Source organism: Lycium ferocissimum, chromosome 7 (genome assembly GCF_029784015.1).
Source record: "Lycium ferocissimum isolate CSIRO_LF1 chromosome 7, AGI_CSIRO_Lferr_CH_V1, whole genome shotgun sequence".
Taxonomy (NCBI): domain Eukaryota; kingdom Viridiplantae; phylum Streptophyta; class Magnoliopsida; order Solanales; family Solanaceae; genus Lycium; species Lycium ferocissimum.
The window spans coordinates 42,294,883-42,312,836 of NC_081348.1; the positions used below are offsets into that span (position 1 = coordinate 42,294,883).

General features: G+C 33.5%; 1 protein-coding gene across 1 annotated transcript; it reads left to right on the forward strand.

Moving 5' to 3' along the window:
• Positions 1-2,014: 2,014 nt before the first annotated feature.
• LOC132065159 (protein kinase STUNTED-like) lies at positions 2,015-7,078 on the forward strand. Its single transcript, XM_059458417.1, is given in 12 exon segments — positions 2,015-2,456; positions 2,678-3,030; positions 3,110-3,183; positions 3,294-3,412; positions 3,539-3,654; positions 3,871-4,034; positions 4,037-4,454; positions 4,744-4,992; positions 5,077-5,234; positions 5,633-5,860; positions 5,958-6,107; positions 6,614-7,078. Coding segments are annotated over 11 exon segments (2,067 nt in total). The 5' UTR covers positions 2,015-2,456; positions 2,678-2,894; the 3' UTR covers positions 6,869-7,078.
• The last annotated feature ends 10,876 nt before the right edge of the window (positions 7,079-17,954 follow it).

A 17,954-nucleotide genomic window follows, 5' to 3' on the forward strand; every position in this document is an offset into this window, starting at 1 on the left:
TATATTAGCATGTTATTACATTGAAAATAGAATACTATGTAAGTCAGATTGTGTTTGATAGACACACTTGAGGATGAATTTAGGGATTTAATAAAAATAACATCTTAATTAAAGTGCCAAAATAGAAAGAAAAAACAAGTTCAGAGGATACATATACATTAAGCCTAATGAAAATATATTGGCTTTTCATTTAGTGGTCAAAAATAGTCACACTTGTCCATTTTACACTGAGTTTTGATTTTGCTTTTAAAATCATATTAAACTGAACCTGTCAAAATTTTCTTTTGGTCTGACATTTCTTCTTTTATTGTTGGACAACAGAATAAAACAAACAATGATATCAGGGAGCTACAGTTTGACATTTATGATCGCACATATTAAGGAGTAGTTTGGACATGATTTAAAATTTTGAGATGAAATTATGATTCGAAATTACGTTTAGACATGCAATTTAAATTTTTTAAATTATATTTTTTCTTATAAATATGAAAACTATCAAAATATTCTCAATTCTTATACAATCTTACCAAATGAGTAAGTTATAGGTCATAACAAAATTAATACACTACTAGAAGACTTTTCTAAAAAATACAATATCAATTGATCAAACTTTAGTTTAATAAAAAGAAAACTTAACATTTAATAAGAATGTAACACTTTTTAATATAATTCTCCATATGGTATACATAAATAAAGGTTGGTAAATGGTTGATGGAGTAATTGTTAAAAATATCTATCAATTTATGGGTCTTTTCTTATAAACTATAAACTTATGGGTTAAGTTAAAATATAAAGTTATGGATCAAGTTTTATATTTAAAATTTTTAAAATCATGGTTTGAAACCCCAAATCATACCTTTTTGGATGATTTGGGATTTCAATCCATGTAAAACCATGAGATGAAATGTATGTCCGAAGGCTGATTTCATCTCATTATTTTAAACTATGGTTTCAAATCGCATGTACAAACACCTACTAAGGATGAAGGATTAAAGCGTCATTCTCTATTTCATTGGTTCAATAATGATAAGTATTAATTTTCTGTTTAAATCATTATAATCATGCTTATCCTTTCAGTATCTTTTTTGTTTCTTCAAAAGACTGCTAAAAAAAGATAATGGAAATTGATTTCCACGACGGTCAAATTTGATTTAGTCATAATTAAAGTAAAAAATGAGGACCTCCGAAAGTTGACCATAGAGGTTGTTCTCAGCATTGGAGCACGCCACTAGGGACGGGTGATCCAATGGTTATTTCTCTCCTTTTAGTTATTTTTTGACCATTGAAAACATATTAAAATACATTTTTTAAAAACTCGATGCTTTGATATATTTATTTTAAATAAAATAACTATTTTATTAATATGATTTATCTATAAACGAATAAAAATAATTTTAAATAGGGCAATTTGTTCAATGGCGTCATTTTAATTCAAACAATCTTTGGACAAGTTACGAGCCAAAGTGTTTGTTGACTTAATTCGCTTTAAGCTGTTCAAATATTAGTTCAAGCTATCTATTTAACAACCAAAGATTGCAGAAAGGTGATATAAGTATCACCCTATTATTTCTTAGAAATTTTGTATTCGAGCCCTGAATTAAAGTGGACTTATCGACGTAAATCTAAATTAAACGGACTTCCAAATGTGTATTGATATTGGGCGGAAAACCGGAAAAGAAAAAAAAGTTATCGAATGAAATGGTAAGTACCTCAATATTCTTATCCGAAAGTTTCAAGTTTGAGCTTTATGAATGAAATAGTATCAGGTACAGAATGCTTTACTTTCAAGTGGGACTTCTCAATGAAAATTCAGACTAGTTGAGCCAGACTAGAATTAATTTTTTTTTTTTTTTTTTGACAGAGTTCAAATCTCAAAATAATGAATGTTTTCACTATATAATATCATCGTTGTCGTAACGTTGCGGCAACTATTAACTCGCAACAATAATAGATTTCTCAGGCCTATTTGTCGGTGGTTCTTTATAACTGAACTAAATATAATCACGGTTTCTCGGTATTTTCACCGCGTATTACCTGCCTGTTTTTGCTGAACAAACTCAAACAAAAAAAAATATCACACAAAATTTAAACCTCTGTTTTTTTTCAAATTACGTTGTTTAATGTTTATCTCTGTTTTAACTTTTAATCCCTCTTTTCGCGGGAACTCTATATTCCTTACCCTTCTCTCACTTTCCTTCTTCACTAGTAGAATTTTAGGTATCAAATTCCAAAAAAAAAAAATATCTCTGTTTTTAATTTATAATATTTAAAAAAATATTGAAAAACAAAGAATGCCCATATGCTGAAGTAAGCTTCATTGTCAGCAAAGCACCCACCTTTGGCATGTATTTATTTGTTTGTTAGTTGATACAAGTTTGTATATAATCTTGGCGGCATTTCTTTCTTTTTATTCAAAGCTTTAATGGCTTTTTGCGACATATGGGTTCATATTTTAGGTAATTCTTGTTGTCTGATCCTTTTTTAAAGAATTTTTAGCAGATTCAATACGTATTGATATATTGATTATCGGTCATTGTGGGTGTTTACTTTTATTTTTATATTCATTGGAGGGACATTGACACTCTCCTTTCTTCATTCTTTATAATTCAAGATTTGGTTTTATCTTATTGTACTTATTAACGGGGTGTTTTTTTTTGTTTGCTTTTTGACTATTCAGATCAAGGCTTAAATTCTGGATTAGTGTCTTGTGAAGCACTTCTTCCTTTGTCTTATCAGCTGGGGCATTCCCTTTTTGCAGAATCAAAAAGCATTAAATTTTATATGTTGATGGAATATATATAAACTGTAGTATTTAAGAAAAGAGAAATTTTGATATGTTTTGAAAAGAAGGGGAAAAAAAAAACATTTTTTGGCCGTCAATATTTGAAAAGGCAATGGAATTAGAAAAGAGAAATGTGCTTGTGGGAGTTAGATTTGACGGCCATATCAGAGAATTGTTGAATTGGGCTATTGTAAAAGTTGCAGAACCTGGAGATAGAGTTATTGCTCTACATGTTTGTCGAAATGAAGGTATTAAACTTTACTTGTCCTAATTGAATTTTGCTTAACTAAATGTGTTGTCTTGATATTGTACCTTATCATTTTTCAGATTCAATTGCAAAAGATAAATCCTCGCTGGATACTTATCTTGATGATTACGATGGCTTGTGTAATAAAAAGCAGGTTGGTTCTTCTTTTTTCCTTTCTCTAAATTGTTCGTTGTCTTTTTGGAAAAATAAAGAAAAGCACCGATTGTGATTGATGTATGTTGTTTTTTTTATTGGGAATTTCAGGTGGATATCATTTCTCTGGTGTCAAAAGGAAGTTCTATTAGAAGAGTTTTAGTAAGGGAAGCGAAAAAACATGCTGCATTAGCTGTAGTAGTAGGAACTAGCAAGCATAGTACTCTTGGGTAAGTAAACCTATATACCTCTTCTTCTTCTTTTTTCTATTACTGGCTCGACTAATTCAGATTTTGGTTATTCTATTTTAAATTCATGTATATCGTGCTGATTAAATTTGAAAGGGACTTGTGTAGGAGCTGGACCTCAATTGCTAAATATTGTGCGAAGCGGCTGCCTAACACTACTGAGGTTATGGCCATTGACAATGGGAAAGTTTTCTTTAGAAGAAGCTCAAGTTCCCAACTCAAAGGTTTGATAATACTTCTAGATTGCACATTTGAGCTGAAAACGCTGCTAAAAAGAATAGGAATTAACGAATTCTATAGCTAGACAGCAAAATAGTCGTTAATCCTATTTAACCACGGATTAGTGTCGAAGTTCGTAGCTAATTCCAGCTTCTTCTTTTTGTAGTAAATTTTTTTCTTTTTGTATAAGAGAACTGAATTTGTTCTGTTCTTGATGATAGGTTCTTTTGGTGATCCAAAACCAAGTCTTTTTCTAGAAAGAAATTCCACTTTAAGGGATTGCCAATCTGAATCTGGTGAATCCAAGACATCGGAGATGGGAAGGTTCAGTTGTGAAGTGACTAGGACTTTAGAGAGATGGTCGAATGGTGCGGAGACCAAAAAGAGGAACGTACTACAAATCCTTCAGGAAAACACAAGAAAGGTTCTCTTTCACTAGGTTCATTTTCTCTTCCTACCGAAGATTTTGCTACTGATACTCCTGGTTGGCCCCTTTTACAAACTGCAAGTTCATTGAATCAACCGGCTAAAGTAGGAAGAAATATGTCGGTAGTGCAGTGGGTGATGACCTTGCCAAATCGATCTATGCTAGATAGTCCTAAATCCGATTCTTCTCCAAAGGAAAACCGAAATGTCTTTGCAATGGAAAATAGCTACTCCATCATGGATTGTAATGAAAAGGAAAGTTCATCAGTTTGTAACCAGCTGATCAAAGATTTGCAGCTTATTCTTGAGGCAAATTCATCCGGATGCAAATGGTTTAGCTATGATGTTTTAAAATCATCTACTTCCAACTTCTCCTCAGGTTGGTTTTCTCTAGCTTTTTTCTACAACATACTCTTTTTTTTTATTTTTTTTTATCCCATAGTCACTCTTTGCAGCCTTGTAAACATTGAAAATTGGGCTTTCTTATTTTTGGTCCGTCGGCCGAAATTAAATACGGGTGCCAGCCAAAACATACAAAACCTACACTATGTATATTATATGTATATAATATGTATCTTAGACGTAAATTTTGTACTTAATATACATTTTCCGGCTATTGTTTATTTGAGCAGTCCAAAATGGTAATTATCTCTTGAAACTTTGTACAGAGAGCTTGATTGGGAAAGGAGGGGGCAACAGTGTATACAAAGCTTTGCTTTCTGATGGAAAATCGGTGGCGGTGAAGGTTTCAAATTCATCAGAGGAAGCAAAGAAAGATTTCAGGCAGGAAATGGAAATTATGATCAGAGTGAAGCACAAGAATATCGCTCATCTACTTGGAATTTGCATAGAGGATTCCGATCTGATATCTGTTTATGATTTTCTTTCAAAAGGGAATTTAGAAGAAAATATACATGGTAAGCTGCAAACACCAAGAATATATTCTGTCAATAAACCCTGCCGGGTCAATTCTCTAACGTTTAGTTAATTTCCGAAAGCAGGAAGAACTAAATCAGTATTGCGATGGGAAAGAAGATTCAGAATAGCCATTGGGATCGCAGAAGCCTTAAATTATCTGCACAATGAATGTCCACTGCCTGTTATTCACAGAGATGTCAAGTCATCAAATATCCTACTCAGTGATGATTTTGAACCACAGGTGTGCTTTTCAATCTAACAGATAGGATAGTTATTTCATTATGGTACATCAAACAAGATTAAATCCGTTGAGGATTTAAGTTATATACAATCAGTGTAGTTTAACTTGTGATAGCAAGTGAGTTACTAACCATTTTTTACTGGTTTCAGTAGTTGAACCTCTGTATAACAACGTCATTTGTTCCGATAATTTTTAGATGTTAGAGCAAAATGTTGTTATAGAAAATATTTTACATAATTTAACATTAAAGATCGGTTCCACAGAAAATATAATTGTAATAGTGAAATGTTGTTACAAGGATGACTGTTACAGAGAGGTCTGACTGTACTTGTAATCATCTTATGAGTGACTTGATTTTTGTAATTAGCTTAAGCTCGTTGTTTAATTCTCCTTTGCAGCTATCGGATTTTGGATTGGCGATATGGGGACCCACAAATGCGTCGTACCTGACTCATAGTGATGTGGTAGGAACCTTTGGATATCTAGCACCAGAGTATTTTATGTATGGGAAAGTAAGTGATAAGATTGATGTCTACTCCTTTGGTGTGGTTCTGCTGGAACTATTATCAGGGAGAAAAGCTATTGGCTTTGAGACTCCCAGTGGTCAAGAAAGCTTAGTCATGTGGGTAAGCATCATCTACTTTGACATGACACTTTTAGTCCAAATTACAACATTCATTAGTCAGTTCATCCAAGTTTTTTCCTCTTAACATTATTTTCCAGGCGAAACCTAAGTTAGAAAGCGGGGATTTGAAATCCATTCTGGATGAGAACCTGAATGTAAATATTGAAGATGATCAAGTCCAAAGAATGATTCTTGCAGCAAGACTCTGTCTTACACAGGCAGCACGGCTACGTCCAAACACAAGCCAGGTAACTACAACTCTTTGCATCAACGTCTAGTTCCCAGTATAAAATCTTGTAACAGTAACTAATATAATGCGGTGTTTATGAAAATTAAAGATCTATTACTAATTCTGGTGTAAATTATACAGGAATTTGTGCATTTTTATAGGGCTAATTACATTTTTTGACCTCTCAAAAACTAATAGCCAACAAATATATAGGCTCTGTATATTAAGTATAAATATACGTGTAATATACATATTTTATACATATAATATACACAATAAGTGTGTATGTTTTGTATATTTTGGCTAGCGCCTTTAATTAATTACAGCCGACGGGAAAAAATGGAAAAATATACAGGCTTGAATGCCGGATTAGAAATTTAGAATACATGTATTAGCAATACGTAAATAAGAGTAACTGAAGACAAAAATGTCCTTAAATTATGCCATCTCTACATAATAATTCATTTTATTATTCACGTTGCGTTATAATCTATGCATAACTCGATGATGTTGTTATTCGAGTAGATCCTGAAGATGTTGAAGGGGGAGAAAGGCGGGAATGAAGAAGCTAATGGTGAAAATAATAATTCAGAAGAATATAATGATGATGAAGTGTATCCAGATTCAAGTGCAGAGTCCCATTTAAGTCTTGCATTTCTTGATGTGAATTATGATAATTCCACATCCTTCAGTAGTAGTCAGGACCAAAGCAGCCCTCTCTCTTCTGTAGATGAATACTTGAGAAAAAGATGGAGCAGATCTTCAAGCTCTGAATATTAGCTTATGATTTAAAAAAGTTTGCAATCTGCCATTGTACAGTTTTTTCAAAAAAGCACCCTTTTTTGAGGTGATTAGATGTAGAAGGAACAGAAAACTTTGTGATAATAGCAACAAAGTTTGCCAACCCCACAGATATTTTGCAATTCTGTGGATCAGATTTGAAATTTGAGTGTGATCAAATTTCTGTTTGTAATAAAGTTCTTAAGTATCTTTTTCTTTTGCCACTTTTGAAAGTTATTGAATTCTCAAGACACTCACAAGTTAGTTAATCAGGATTAGTTGTTCTATTCTTCGAGAAAAAAAATCCTAATTCTTTAAAAAAAAAAAAAAAAATAGTGCTAACTTTTGGGGAAAGAAATCAAGTATAATACAATGACTTTCCTTTACTAAATTTAACCTCATGTATGTAGGAATAGACAGCGACATATTAATTTTCAAAACATAATAAAATTGATTAAAATCATTTGATTTTTTCCCATTAATGTCAATAACTATAACACGACAAAAGAAACAAAAACGTACGTTTTCATCTATAATAAAAGAGGAGTAAAACTTACCACACAAGTATTGAAAACTTTCCCTAAATAAAGACCTAGTGGGAATCCAACCCAATATTGAAAACATGTTCTATATAACTTTATGATCTATATTAACGTACTAGGGCTAATTTTTTTTTTTTAACCTTTCTCTGTCTGCATACCCCAAGTTGTTTTCATTGTTTCTCTTTCTGCACAATTATGGAGAATCATTGTTTTGACGACATAGTATTCGAGGTCCTCACATGGCTCCCTGGCAAGTCTCTCTTGCGATTCAAATGTATTTCTAAAGCTTGGAACACTTTGATACAACAACCCAACTTTATGAAATTGCACAATGCTCGTTCTCAAGCACGGCCACCCATGTTTTGTTTCAACTGGAAGTATGTGTCGATTGGGAAAAGGATTTTGCAACAAATGAGAAAAAACAACGATTAGAAGGATTTCCTTTAGAACTAGTTGCGCCTTGTCATTATTTCTACCATAAGGAGATGTGTATTTGCTCAAATCATTGCAATGGCCTTATTTGCTTGTATAGCTTTAAAGATACTCTAGTTTACTTGTACAATGTCACCACAAGGGAGATAAAAGCTTTGCCTCTCTTTGTGAATCACGGGAAGTGGCGATTCGGTCCTATGTTGTTCCTGGGATTTGATCTTATAACGGAAAAATACAAGTTGATTCATACTTTTTTGGGGAACAATAATAATCAACCAAAGACCAGAATTCTAACTCTGGGAACCCATTCTTCCTGGAGAACAATCAATAGGCCGTCTAAGTGTTCTCTTATGCCTTGGAGTTGTATTTTCCTTAAAGGCGTCCTTTATTCAACTAACATACCATCCAATTGTGTCTCCTACTTCAACTTCACAGAGGAGAAGTTTGGGACAATTTCAGCCCCACAATATTGTAATTTCAATGACCTGAATAGGGTGCAAACTGCACTCTCGGGAAAACTAGTTATGCAATGCTGCTTCAATCATAACGGGACGCGCGACGATAGTGATTGCATATACTATGAGCTTAACAAGATTTTTACGAAATTGAACTATCCCACCAATTCGGAGAAGGAGATGTTTGCCTTTTTAGAAGCAGAAAAGATCGACAAGTCGGAGCGAGCACATTTTTTAGTAACAACAAGCATTATTAATACCCCTGCTTCTTTGGTGTTCCCTCCAGGCATTTTCTTAAAGCATGTTAGCAGTTTTGTTGAGAACATCATCCCATTATCGTCTTCAGTTTGATTTTTTTTGTTTTTTTTTTTTTTGTTAATAGTAGTAATTTCTTTTATTTAAGGAACTGTAAACATTGCCGTGAATTCTTCCTACTAGTAAGATTTGTGTAGTTTCTATTAGTAGCATTCTTTGGTTCTACATTGATATACATACATTAGATTAAATGTCTAAACTTATTAGCGTAACAAGATACATGGCTTAGAAATAGAACCACAAGTTAGAATTTTGATGCACATAGTGAAGATGAGACGACGACGACAACAACAACATACTCAGTTTAGTCCAACAAGTGCGGTCTGGGGAGGGTAGGATGTACGCAGAGGCGGATCCATGATTTGAAGCTTGTGGGTTCCCAAATTTAGCGATGTGGGTTGTTATTCCGGGTTCTACCAAATTTCTTATATATTTGAAGGGTTTCACATTATAAATACAAGGTTCAGATAAAAGTTGTGGGGACCCCCCTGGATGTACGCATATCTTACCCCTCCCTTTATGGAACGGAGAGGTTGTTTCCGATAGACTCTCGGCTCGGAAATATCTTCAATCTTCACATATTGAAGATGATCCTGCCCAAGAAAATGATTCTTGCGGCAAGACTGTCTAACACAGGCAGCCAGCAAGCCCCCTTAGGGCTCGTTCGGATTGAATTATTAGAAAAGTTACCTTTCATATAAAACTTAGAATTACTTAACAACTTTCTGGTTTTCGTAATAAACATCACATAAGTTATGCACCGTTCACAAAACCAAACAGCTTGTGTTACAAATTCTGTTATAAATTATGTGGAAATTTATGCATTTTGTTATAGGAATCTATGAATTATTGTGACGAAAAAATCACTCAATTTTACTAAGTATCACGAAATTTACTAAACAATTTTTCCCCAAACCAAAAAAGGATCATAGAAAGTCACTAGAAGAAAAGAAAAGAGACATTTTATATGATACACAAAATTGAATTTCTTTTTCGTAACAAGAAAATATTTAGTGATTATCCTAGGAAAACTTTAGTGATATTTTTGATATAAAATTTATTTTTATAGTAACTTTAATACAATAAGATAAATGAGGAGCGATCATCCGTGAAATTACCCGATAGAAGGAAAAGAAACTTAGTGATAGTAGCAAGAAAGTTGTAAACCCCCTGATATTTTGCAATTCTGTGGATCAGATCTGAATTTAAGTGTGATCAACCTATGTTGTACTGTAATAAACTAATAATTAATAAAATTCATTATATTTTCCTTTTGCTGCTTTTGAAAGTTTAATTTTGGCTGAGGAGAGAAAATCAATCAATATTGCTATATTTCAAATTTTCAATCTCAATAATAAATTATGCGTGGTGTGGGTTTAAATAGTTTACCTTTTTTTCGAGAAAAAAAAAGTGAATAACAATAGTTAGTAGTCTCTCGGTTCACTTTTACTTGTTCAATTTTAACTTTGCACGCTCCTTAAGAATTGATAAATGAAATATGTATTTTACTATAATACCTCTATTAATTGGTGTATAATCTCATTGATCTTGGAGAATGATTTAGAAAGAAGTAATTAATGTTAAGTGTAAAACAAGAAAAAACATTGTCTTTCCTTGATATGCTAAAGTGAACAAGTAAAAGTGAAAATTTATTTTTAATGTAGGGGACAAGTAAAAGTTAACGGAGAGAGTGTATCAGGATACTTGATATTGAATTCTCAAAGAATCACAGTTTGATTCTATTTCCCGAGGAGAATCCTTTGTGGGAAAGTAATCATAAGTTATAATAATACAATTTCTTTCATATTAAAGAACTTTCCTTTGCTAAATTAATTAGCTTCATATACGAGCGAATAGACACCCGCAAGTTAAATACTTTTCACAACATAATTAAAGTTTAATTTAAAATCAATTAATGTCTTCCACGTTTTCACATACAAAAGAATTACTTTAATTTTTTACAAAAACAATTCTAACTCTCCTACAACTCTATTAGGTAATCCAACACAAAGTTTAAAAGCTTGCCCTAAATAAAGCCCTAGTGAGAATCCAACCCCAATATTGAAAATATGTGCCACGTATAACTTTATGGCAATATCAACGTAACCCCCCAATTTATTTGAAACTGAGGATAGTTATAATTGTTATTGTTGCTCTTTCTGCACAGAAAATTATGGAGAATCATTGTTTTGAAGACATAGTAATATTCGATGTCCTCACATGGCTCCCCGGCAACTCTCTCTTGCGATTCAAGTGTCTTTCTAAAGCTTGGAATGCTTTAATACAACAAATTACAGAATGCTCGTTCTCAAGACCGCCCCACCCACCTTCTGTTTCAACTGGACGTATTTCCTGATGAGAAAGAGTGTCTTGAAACAAAGGAGAAAAAACAACGATGAGAAGGATTTCCTTTAGAACTACTCGCGCCTCGTCATTATTTCACTGATAAGGAGACGCTTATTTGCTCAAATCATTGCAATGGCCTAATTTGCCTGTATAGCTTTAAAGATACTCGAGTTTACTTGTACAATGTCACCACAGGGGAGATAAAAGATTTGCCTCTCTCTGTGAATCACGTGGAGTGCCGATTCGATCTTATGTTGTTCCTGGGATTTGATCTTACAACGGAAAAATACAAGTTGATTCATATTTTTTTGGAGAACAATAATCGACCAAAGACCAGAATTCTAACTCTTGGAACCGATACTTCCTGGAGAACAATCAATAGGCCGTCTAAGTGTTCTCTTATGCCTTGGAGTTGTATTTTCCTTAAAGGCGTCCTTTATTCAACTAACAATCCATCCAATTGTATCTCCTACTTCAACTTCATAGAGGAGAAGTTTGGGACAATTTCACCCCCACAATATTGTAATTTCAATCACCTGAATATAATGCAAACTGCACTCTTGGGAAAACTAGTTATGCAGTGTTGCTTCAATCATAACGGGAAGCGCGAAGATAGTGATTGCATTTACGATGAGCTTAACAAGGTTTTTACAAAATTGAACTATCCCACCAGTTCGGAGAAGGAGATGTTTGGCTTTATTGAACCAGAAAAGATCGACAAGTCGGAGCAAGCACATGTTTTAGCAACAACAAGCACTATTAATGCCCCTGCTTCTTTGGTGTTCGCTCCTTGCTTTTTCTTAAAACATGTCAGCAGTTTTGTGGAGAATATCATCCCATTATCATCTTTAGTTGAAAAAGATTTGTTATTAGTAGTAATTTCTTTCATTCAAGGAACTGTAAGCATTGCCGTGCATTCTTCCTACTAGTAAGAGCCCCTGCTTCTTTGACGTTCCCCCATATCAATCAGTTAAACCATGTTAGCAGTTTTGTTGAGAACATTATCCCGTTATCGTCTTTACTTTGAAAAAGATTAATTTGTTTAGTTTGTGTTTTCTATGAATCAGGAAGCTGTAAACATTGATCTGCATTCTTATTGATTTCAGTTTCAACCAGTTTTTGTTCTACATTGAATTTATAGCATAACATAGCAGCATATGATTAAGTACCCTATGAATTATTAGCCTCAAAATATCCCAGAATTTATTTCTAAGAAAAGAAAGGGGATCAAAACTTTGTGATAGTAGCAAGAAAGTTGTCAAAACCCACAATGAAAGTTCACGTGAAACAACTGAGTGTATTACATGCGTCAATTGCCATTTAGCTATTAAGTCCATAGAGATTGAGGGGAGCTATTCCGCAATTCCTTGGATCAAATCTGAAATTTGAGATGATCAAACTGTTACAATGAAGTTCATCTTTTTCTTTGCTTTTGAAACTTTATTTTTGGTGGAGTATAAGAAATGAGTCCATAATTCTCTATTTCAATCTCAACAATTAATTTTGTGTGGGTTTAGTTCCTTTAGATGCCAAAATTCACCCGGGGGATTTTACGAACAGGACACAAGAAATTTTCATGGGAATTAATGATAGGCCGGAGATTTGGAGCAGACCCTAGAGTCTAAAGGGTTCAGGTTGAGCAGAACTAAGACAAAGTAATTGAGTGCAAGTTCAGTGACGTAAGCCACGTGGCAAATGTAGAAGCGAGGATTGATATACGAGTCATCTTCAAGAAAGGAAGTATTAAGTATCTTGGGTCAATAATCCAAGGAAATTGGAGATTGACGATGATGTTACACATCGTATGCGAGGTGGATGAAATTAAGGCTCGCATCCAGTGTCTTGCGTGATAGAATGTGCCCAAGACATAAAGATAAGTTTTATAGAGTGGTTGTCAGACCAGCTCTGTTGTATGATGCACGTGTTAGCCGGTCAAGTCGCACGTCCAGAAGATGAAAGTAGTAGAAATGAGAATGTTGAGATAGATGTGTGTGCATATTATGAGAGATAAGATTAGGAACGAAGATATTCGATACATGATGCGAGTGGCCCGTAATCGATAAGATGAGGGAGATGAGGCTGAGATGGTTTGGGCATATGAAGAGGAGGAGCACGAATACGCTAGTCAGGAGGTGTGAGAGTTTGGCGGTGATAGGTTTAAGGAGAGATAGAGGGACGCTGAGAAGTATTGGACAGAGGTGGTTAGACAGGACATGTCACACCTGCAGCTTTGCGAAGACATGACCCCAGATAGAAATATATGGAGGTCGAGGATTAGGGTAGAAGGTTAGCAGGTAGTCAAACATTGTCTAGTTTTTTTCCTTTTTAGTGTTGTTATTATTACTCTCCTACCTATCTAATTTTGTCGATTTTATTATTTCTTGTTGTTTACTTTGCTTCGGTTACCATATTATTTGTTGTTGCTATTGTTTTCTTCTCCTTTAATTTTTAAGCATGACTTCTTCACTACTGTATTTCCTTTTCATACTTATTTTTTATATGCTTTACTTGAGCCGAAAATTCATCGGACACAGTCTCTCTACCTTCAGGTAAGGCTGCGGCCTGCGTACACACCACCTTCCCCATATCTCACTTGTGGATTACACAAGGTATGTTGTTGTTGTAGGCAAAGTTTAGTGACTTTTTGTGATAAAAATAGCTTAGTGACTTTTGTGATCCTTAAACAAAGTTGAATGATTTTCTTGTTACAATAAAATTACTTATCTTTAATATACAATACAATAAAAATGAGTAATCATCCGTAAAATTACCTGATAAAAGGGGGGAAAAACTGTGATAGTATCAAGAAAGTTGTCAACCCCACAAATATTTGAAATTTAAGTGTGTTCAAACTGTGTTGTAAAACTTGTACTAAAGTAAAATATAAAAATAAATAAAAATTTGTAGTAATTCATTATAGGGAAAAGGGTCAAATTTACTCTCCAAGTATGGTTTATAGTTTAAATTTGCCCTCCGTCAAAGTTTGGGATCAAATTTGCCCTCCCCGTTAGAATACTTGTTATATTTGCCCTTTTTTGGATGGAAATGTGACTTGGACTAAAAAATTAGCCACGTAGGCTCCACGTAGACTTCCAAACCCAATTATTTTAACTCATGGCTCGTGACCCGTTTACCCATCATATAAATTAATAACCCTAACCCTTTTATTTTAGAAAATAGAAAAGAGGAAAGGAAAGGGGAATCAGCGACTTGGAGTTCTCCATTTTTTCTTTAAACCAAATTGTGCCTCACAATTTGGTTATTGAAATCAACGGTAAGTCCGAATCAATACCCAAATTGTGAGGCACAATTTGGTTTAAAGAAAAAATGGAGAACTCCAAGTCGCTGATTCCTCTTTCCGTTCCCTCTCTTTTCTCTTTTCTAAAATAAAAGGGTTAGGGTTATTATTTTATATGATGGGTAAACGGATCACGGGCCATGAGTTAAAATAATTGGGTTTGGAAGTCTACGTGGAGCCTACGTGGCTAATTTTTTAGTCCAAGTCACATTTCCATCCAAAAAAGGGCAAATATATCAAGTATCCTAACGAGGAGGGCAAATTTGATCCCAAACTGTGACGGAGGGCAAATTTAAACTATAAACCATACTTGGAGGGTAAATTTGACCCTTTTCCCTTCATTATATATTACTTTTGCTGCTTTTGAAATTTTATATTTGGGGGAGGGCAAGAAATCAATCAATAGTGCTATTCTCCTTTTCTTTGTAACACTTGGATAGAAGTGAAACCATTAAAAATTAATAACACAATTCCGAAACAGTACCCAGAAATAATCTACCATTCTCCTTTTCTTCTTTATAAATATAAATAAACCATTGTTGCAATTGTCAAACTTAATTACGACCTCTTTAATAAATTCTACTTTTTGCATCAACGATTGGAAAATTTTGGACATATTTTAATCAAATTCAAGTTTACGCAAGGTATTGGGGGAATCAGAGGTTAGTGTTAAGAGACTTGATATTAAATTCTCAAAGAATCAAAGGTTGATGTTATTCTTTTACTTATTCCCCGACAAAAACGTGTTTTGACTTTTTAGTTTAGGGAAAGAAATCAAAGTTACAGTACAACTTTTTACCTACTAGAAAATTTTTTCTTTGCAAATTTTAACCTCATAGATGAAAAAATAGACACCCTAGATTAAATATATAAACAAAATTTAAAAATAATTTGATGTGTGCCACGTTTTCGCATACAAAAGAATTACGTAAAACTTACCATCAAATTTCTTGAGCAAACAAGTCTAAATTGCCTACAATTCTAGTATGTAATCCAACCCAAACATTGAAAACTAGCTATAAATAAAGCCCTAGTGAAGATCCAACTCTAATATTGAAAACATGTGCTACATAACCCCTTGGCAATATTAACGTACTAATTAAGGCTAATTTTGATTCACCTTTCTCTATCCGCACACCCCAATTTATAACCTGTTTGGCCAAGCTTATTTTTCTCAAAAAATACTTATTTTTTTCAAAAAGTGCTTATTTTAAAACAAGTGAGGTGTTTGGCATGTTTTGGGAGAAAATAATAAATTTTGAAGTTAAAAAAATATCGCACTTTCCCCGAAATGACTTTTTCAAAAAGTTAAAAAAAATACACTTAAAAAGCATTTTTTAAAACTTGGTCAACACTAATTGTTGCTCAAAAGTGTTTTTTAAATTAATTGAAAAGCACTTTTGAGAAAAATACACTTAAAAGCATTTTCTTAAAACTTGGTCAAACACTAATTGTTTTTGTTTGTTGTTTTTTAAATTAATTGGTCCAAACACAAGTATTCAATTATGTTTCTAAAGCTTGGAACACTTTGATACAAAAAATACTTTTCAAAGTACGTCACGATAAGAAAGAGTATCGTACAAGCCAGAAAAAATGATAACTCGTGCCTCGTCATTATTTCTACTGAGGAGATGCGTATTTGTTTGAATCATTGCAATGGCCTTGTTTTAGTAAGATTCACGGGGAAGATAAAAGCTTTGCCGGCCAAACAGGCTATTATTGGAGACTTGAGTTTTTGTTGTTGTTTTTTTTTCCACGCAGACAATTGTGGAGAAGCATTGTTTTGATGACATATTATTCGAGATCCTAACATGGCTCCCTGCCAAGTCTCTCATGCGATTCAAGTATTCAACTATGTTTCTAAAGCTTAAAACACTTTGATATGACATGATCCCAGCTTTGTTAACTCCCACCTACATTGCTCGTTTTCAACCCCGCCCCACCGCCACCCGCATTTTGTTTGAACTGGAAGTACGTCCTGATAAGAAAGAGTATCATGCAACAAAGCAGAAAAAATGATGAGTAGAAGGATTTCCTTTACAACTACTCGTGCCTCGTCATTATTTCTACAACAAGGAGATGCATATTTGTTTGAATCATTGCAATGGCCTTGTTTGCTAGTATAGCGTTGAAGATACTCAAACTTACCAGTTCAATGTCACCACAGGGAAGATAAAAGCTTTGCCATTCTATGTGAATCACCTGAAATACCTATTATTTCCTCCTAGATTATCTCTGTGATTTGATCTGTGACAGAAACATACAAGTTACTTCATATTTTTGTGGAAAACAAAACACAATAATCGGGTAACTAAGACTAGAATATAGTGGTTTCGCTTTACTGAATAATATGCAAACTGCACTTATGGGAACTTGTTATGCGATGCTATAATAGGGAACTTGAACATAGTGACTGGATATACGATGAGCTTAACAAGGTTTTTGTGAGATTGAATAAGTCTGATTATCCCAATTTGGAGAAGAAAGTTGCCTTGTTTGAAGCAGAAAAGTTAACAAGTCGAAGCAAGAACATGTTTTAGCACCATCAAGCATTATTAATGCCCCTGCTTCTTTGGTATTCGGCAATCACTTTTTGTTAACACATGTTCGCAGTTCTGTTGAGAAAATTATCTCATTGTCATCTTTAGTTTGAAAAAGAATTGTTTAGCTTCTAGTACTAGTTTTTTTTTTTTTTTTTTGTTTAAGCTCTAAATATTGCTAGGTATAAACTGTCTACCAATTTATGAATTGTACATTTTTATTGATTTCAGTCTCAACTAGTTTTCTTTAGTCAATATTGCTCTGTTTCAATCTCAGTATTGCTATTGTCTTTCCAAGTGAGGCAAAAAATAATTAGTTTACAGTTATTGTTAGATGAATATTTCATAACTGAGCCTTGTGAAGGAACTGAAATAGCAATAGAGTAATGATCAAACTCCATCACTTTGCATATTGGCAATTTAAAACAAAAATTATTTTAAGATTTTATACCAATTGGCTTGTATAGTCAATAATTAAACTTTTTCTCGGGCCCAAAAAACAAGTGGTATATATTTGAAATGGACAGTCTGCTTAAATGTCAACGTCTATATCACAATAATTTGATAATATTCTCATCGTCATTTAAAGAATTAGTGTATCAAAACGTACAGCTTTTAATGTAGCTTATTTGATTTTACAAGAACTCTGCACAGCATCTCAATGATTTCACCCAGGAAATACTCTTATCTAAGTAACTGATGAAAGTATTGACCAATAATTCTTGGACGAAATGTCAATAAACGAAAAGATTAAACAATCGAAAACAATCTATGATGTGCCTATCTTTTTATTTTTATTTTAAGCTGGTACTTTTTTCGAATAGTGCATCAATATTTATGTCAGTACAAACTACTACTAATATATAAATCTAGGCAGGGCTGACATAGAAATTATTGGGATGAACATGTGAAAGATGGAGCACATGTCATATATTCTGTTTAAACCCGAGGAAACAGAATCATTAGAATATAAACTTTGGTGGCCATTTTTTTTTAATAATATTATTATCGGAGCCAGCTTGTACATGCAATATAACTTTGTCCATCAAAATTTGAACAAATATAGATAAATCAATTACTATTTTTGGATGAGACCTGTACACTTCTCTACCATTTTGTTAGCGAATCGAGATCAGGAGTTCACGATATGTGGAGTTT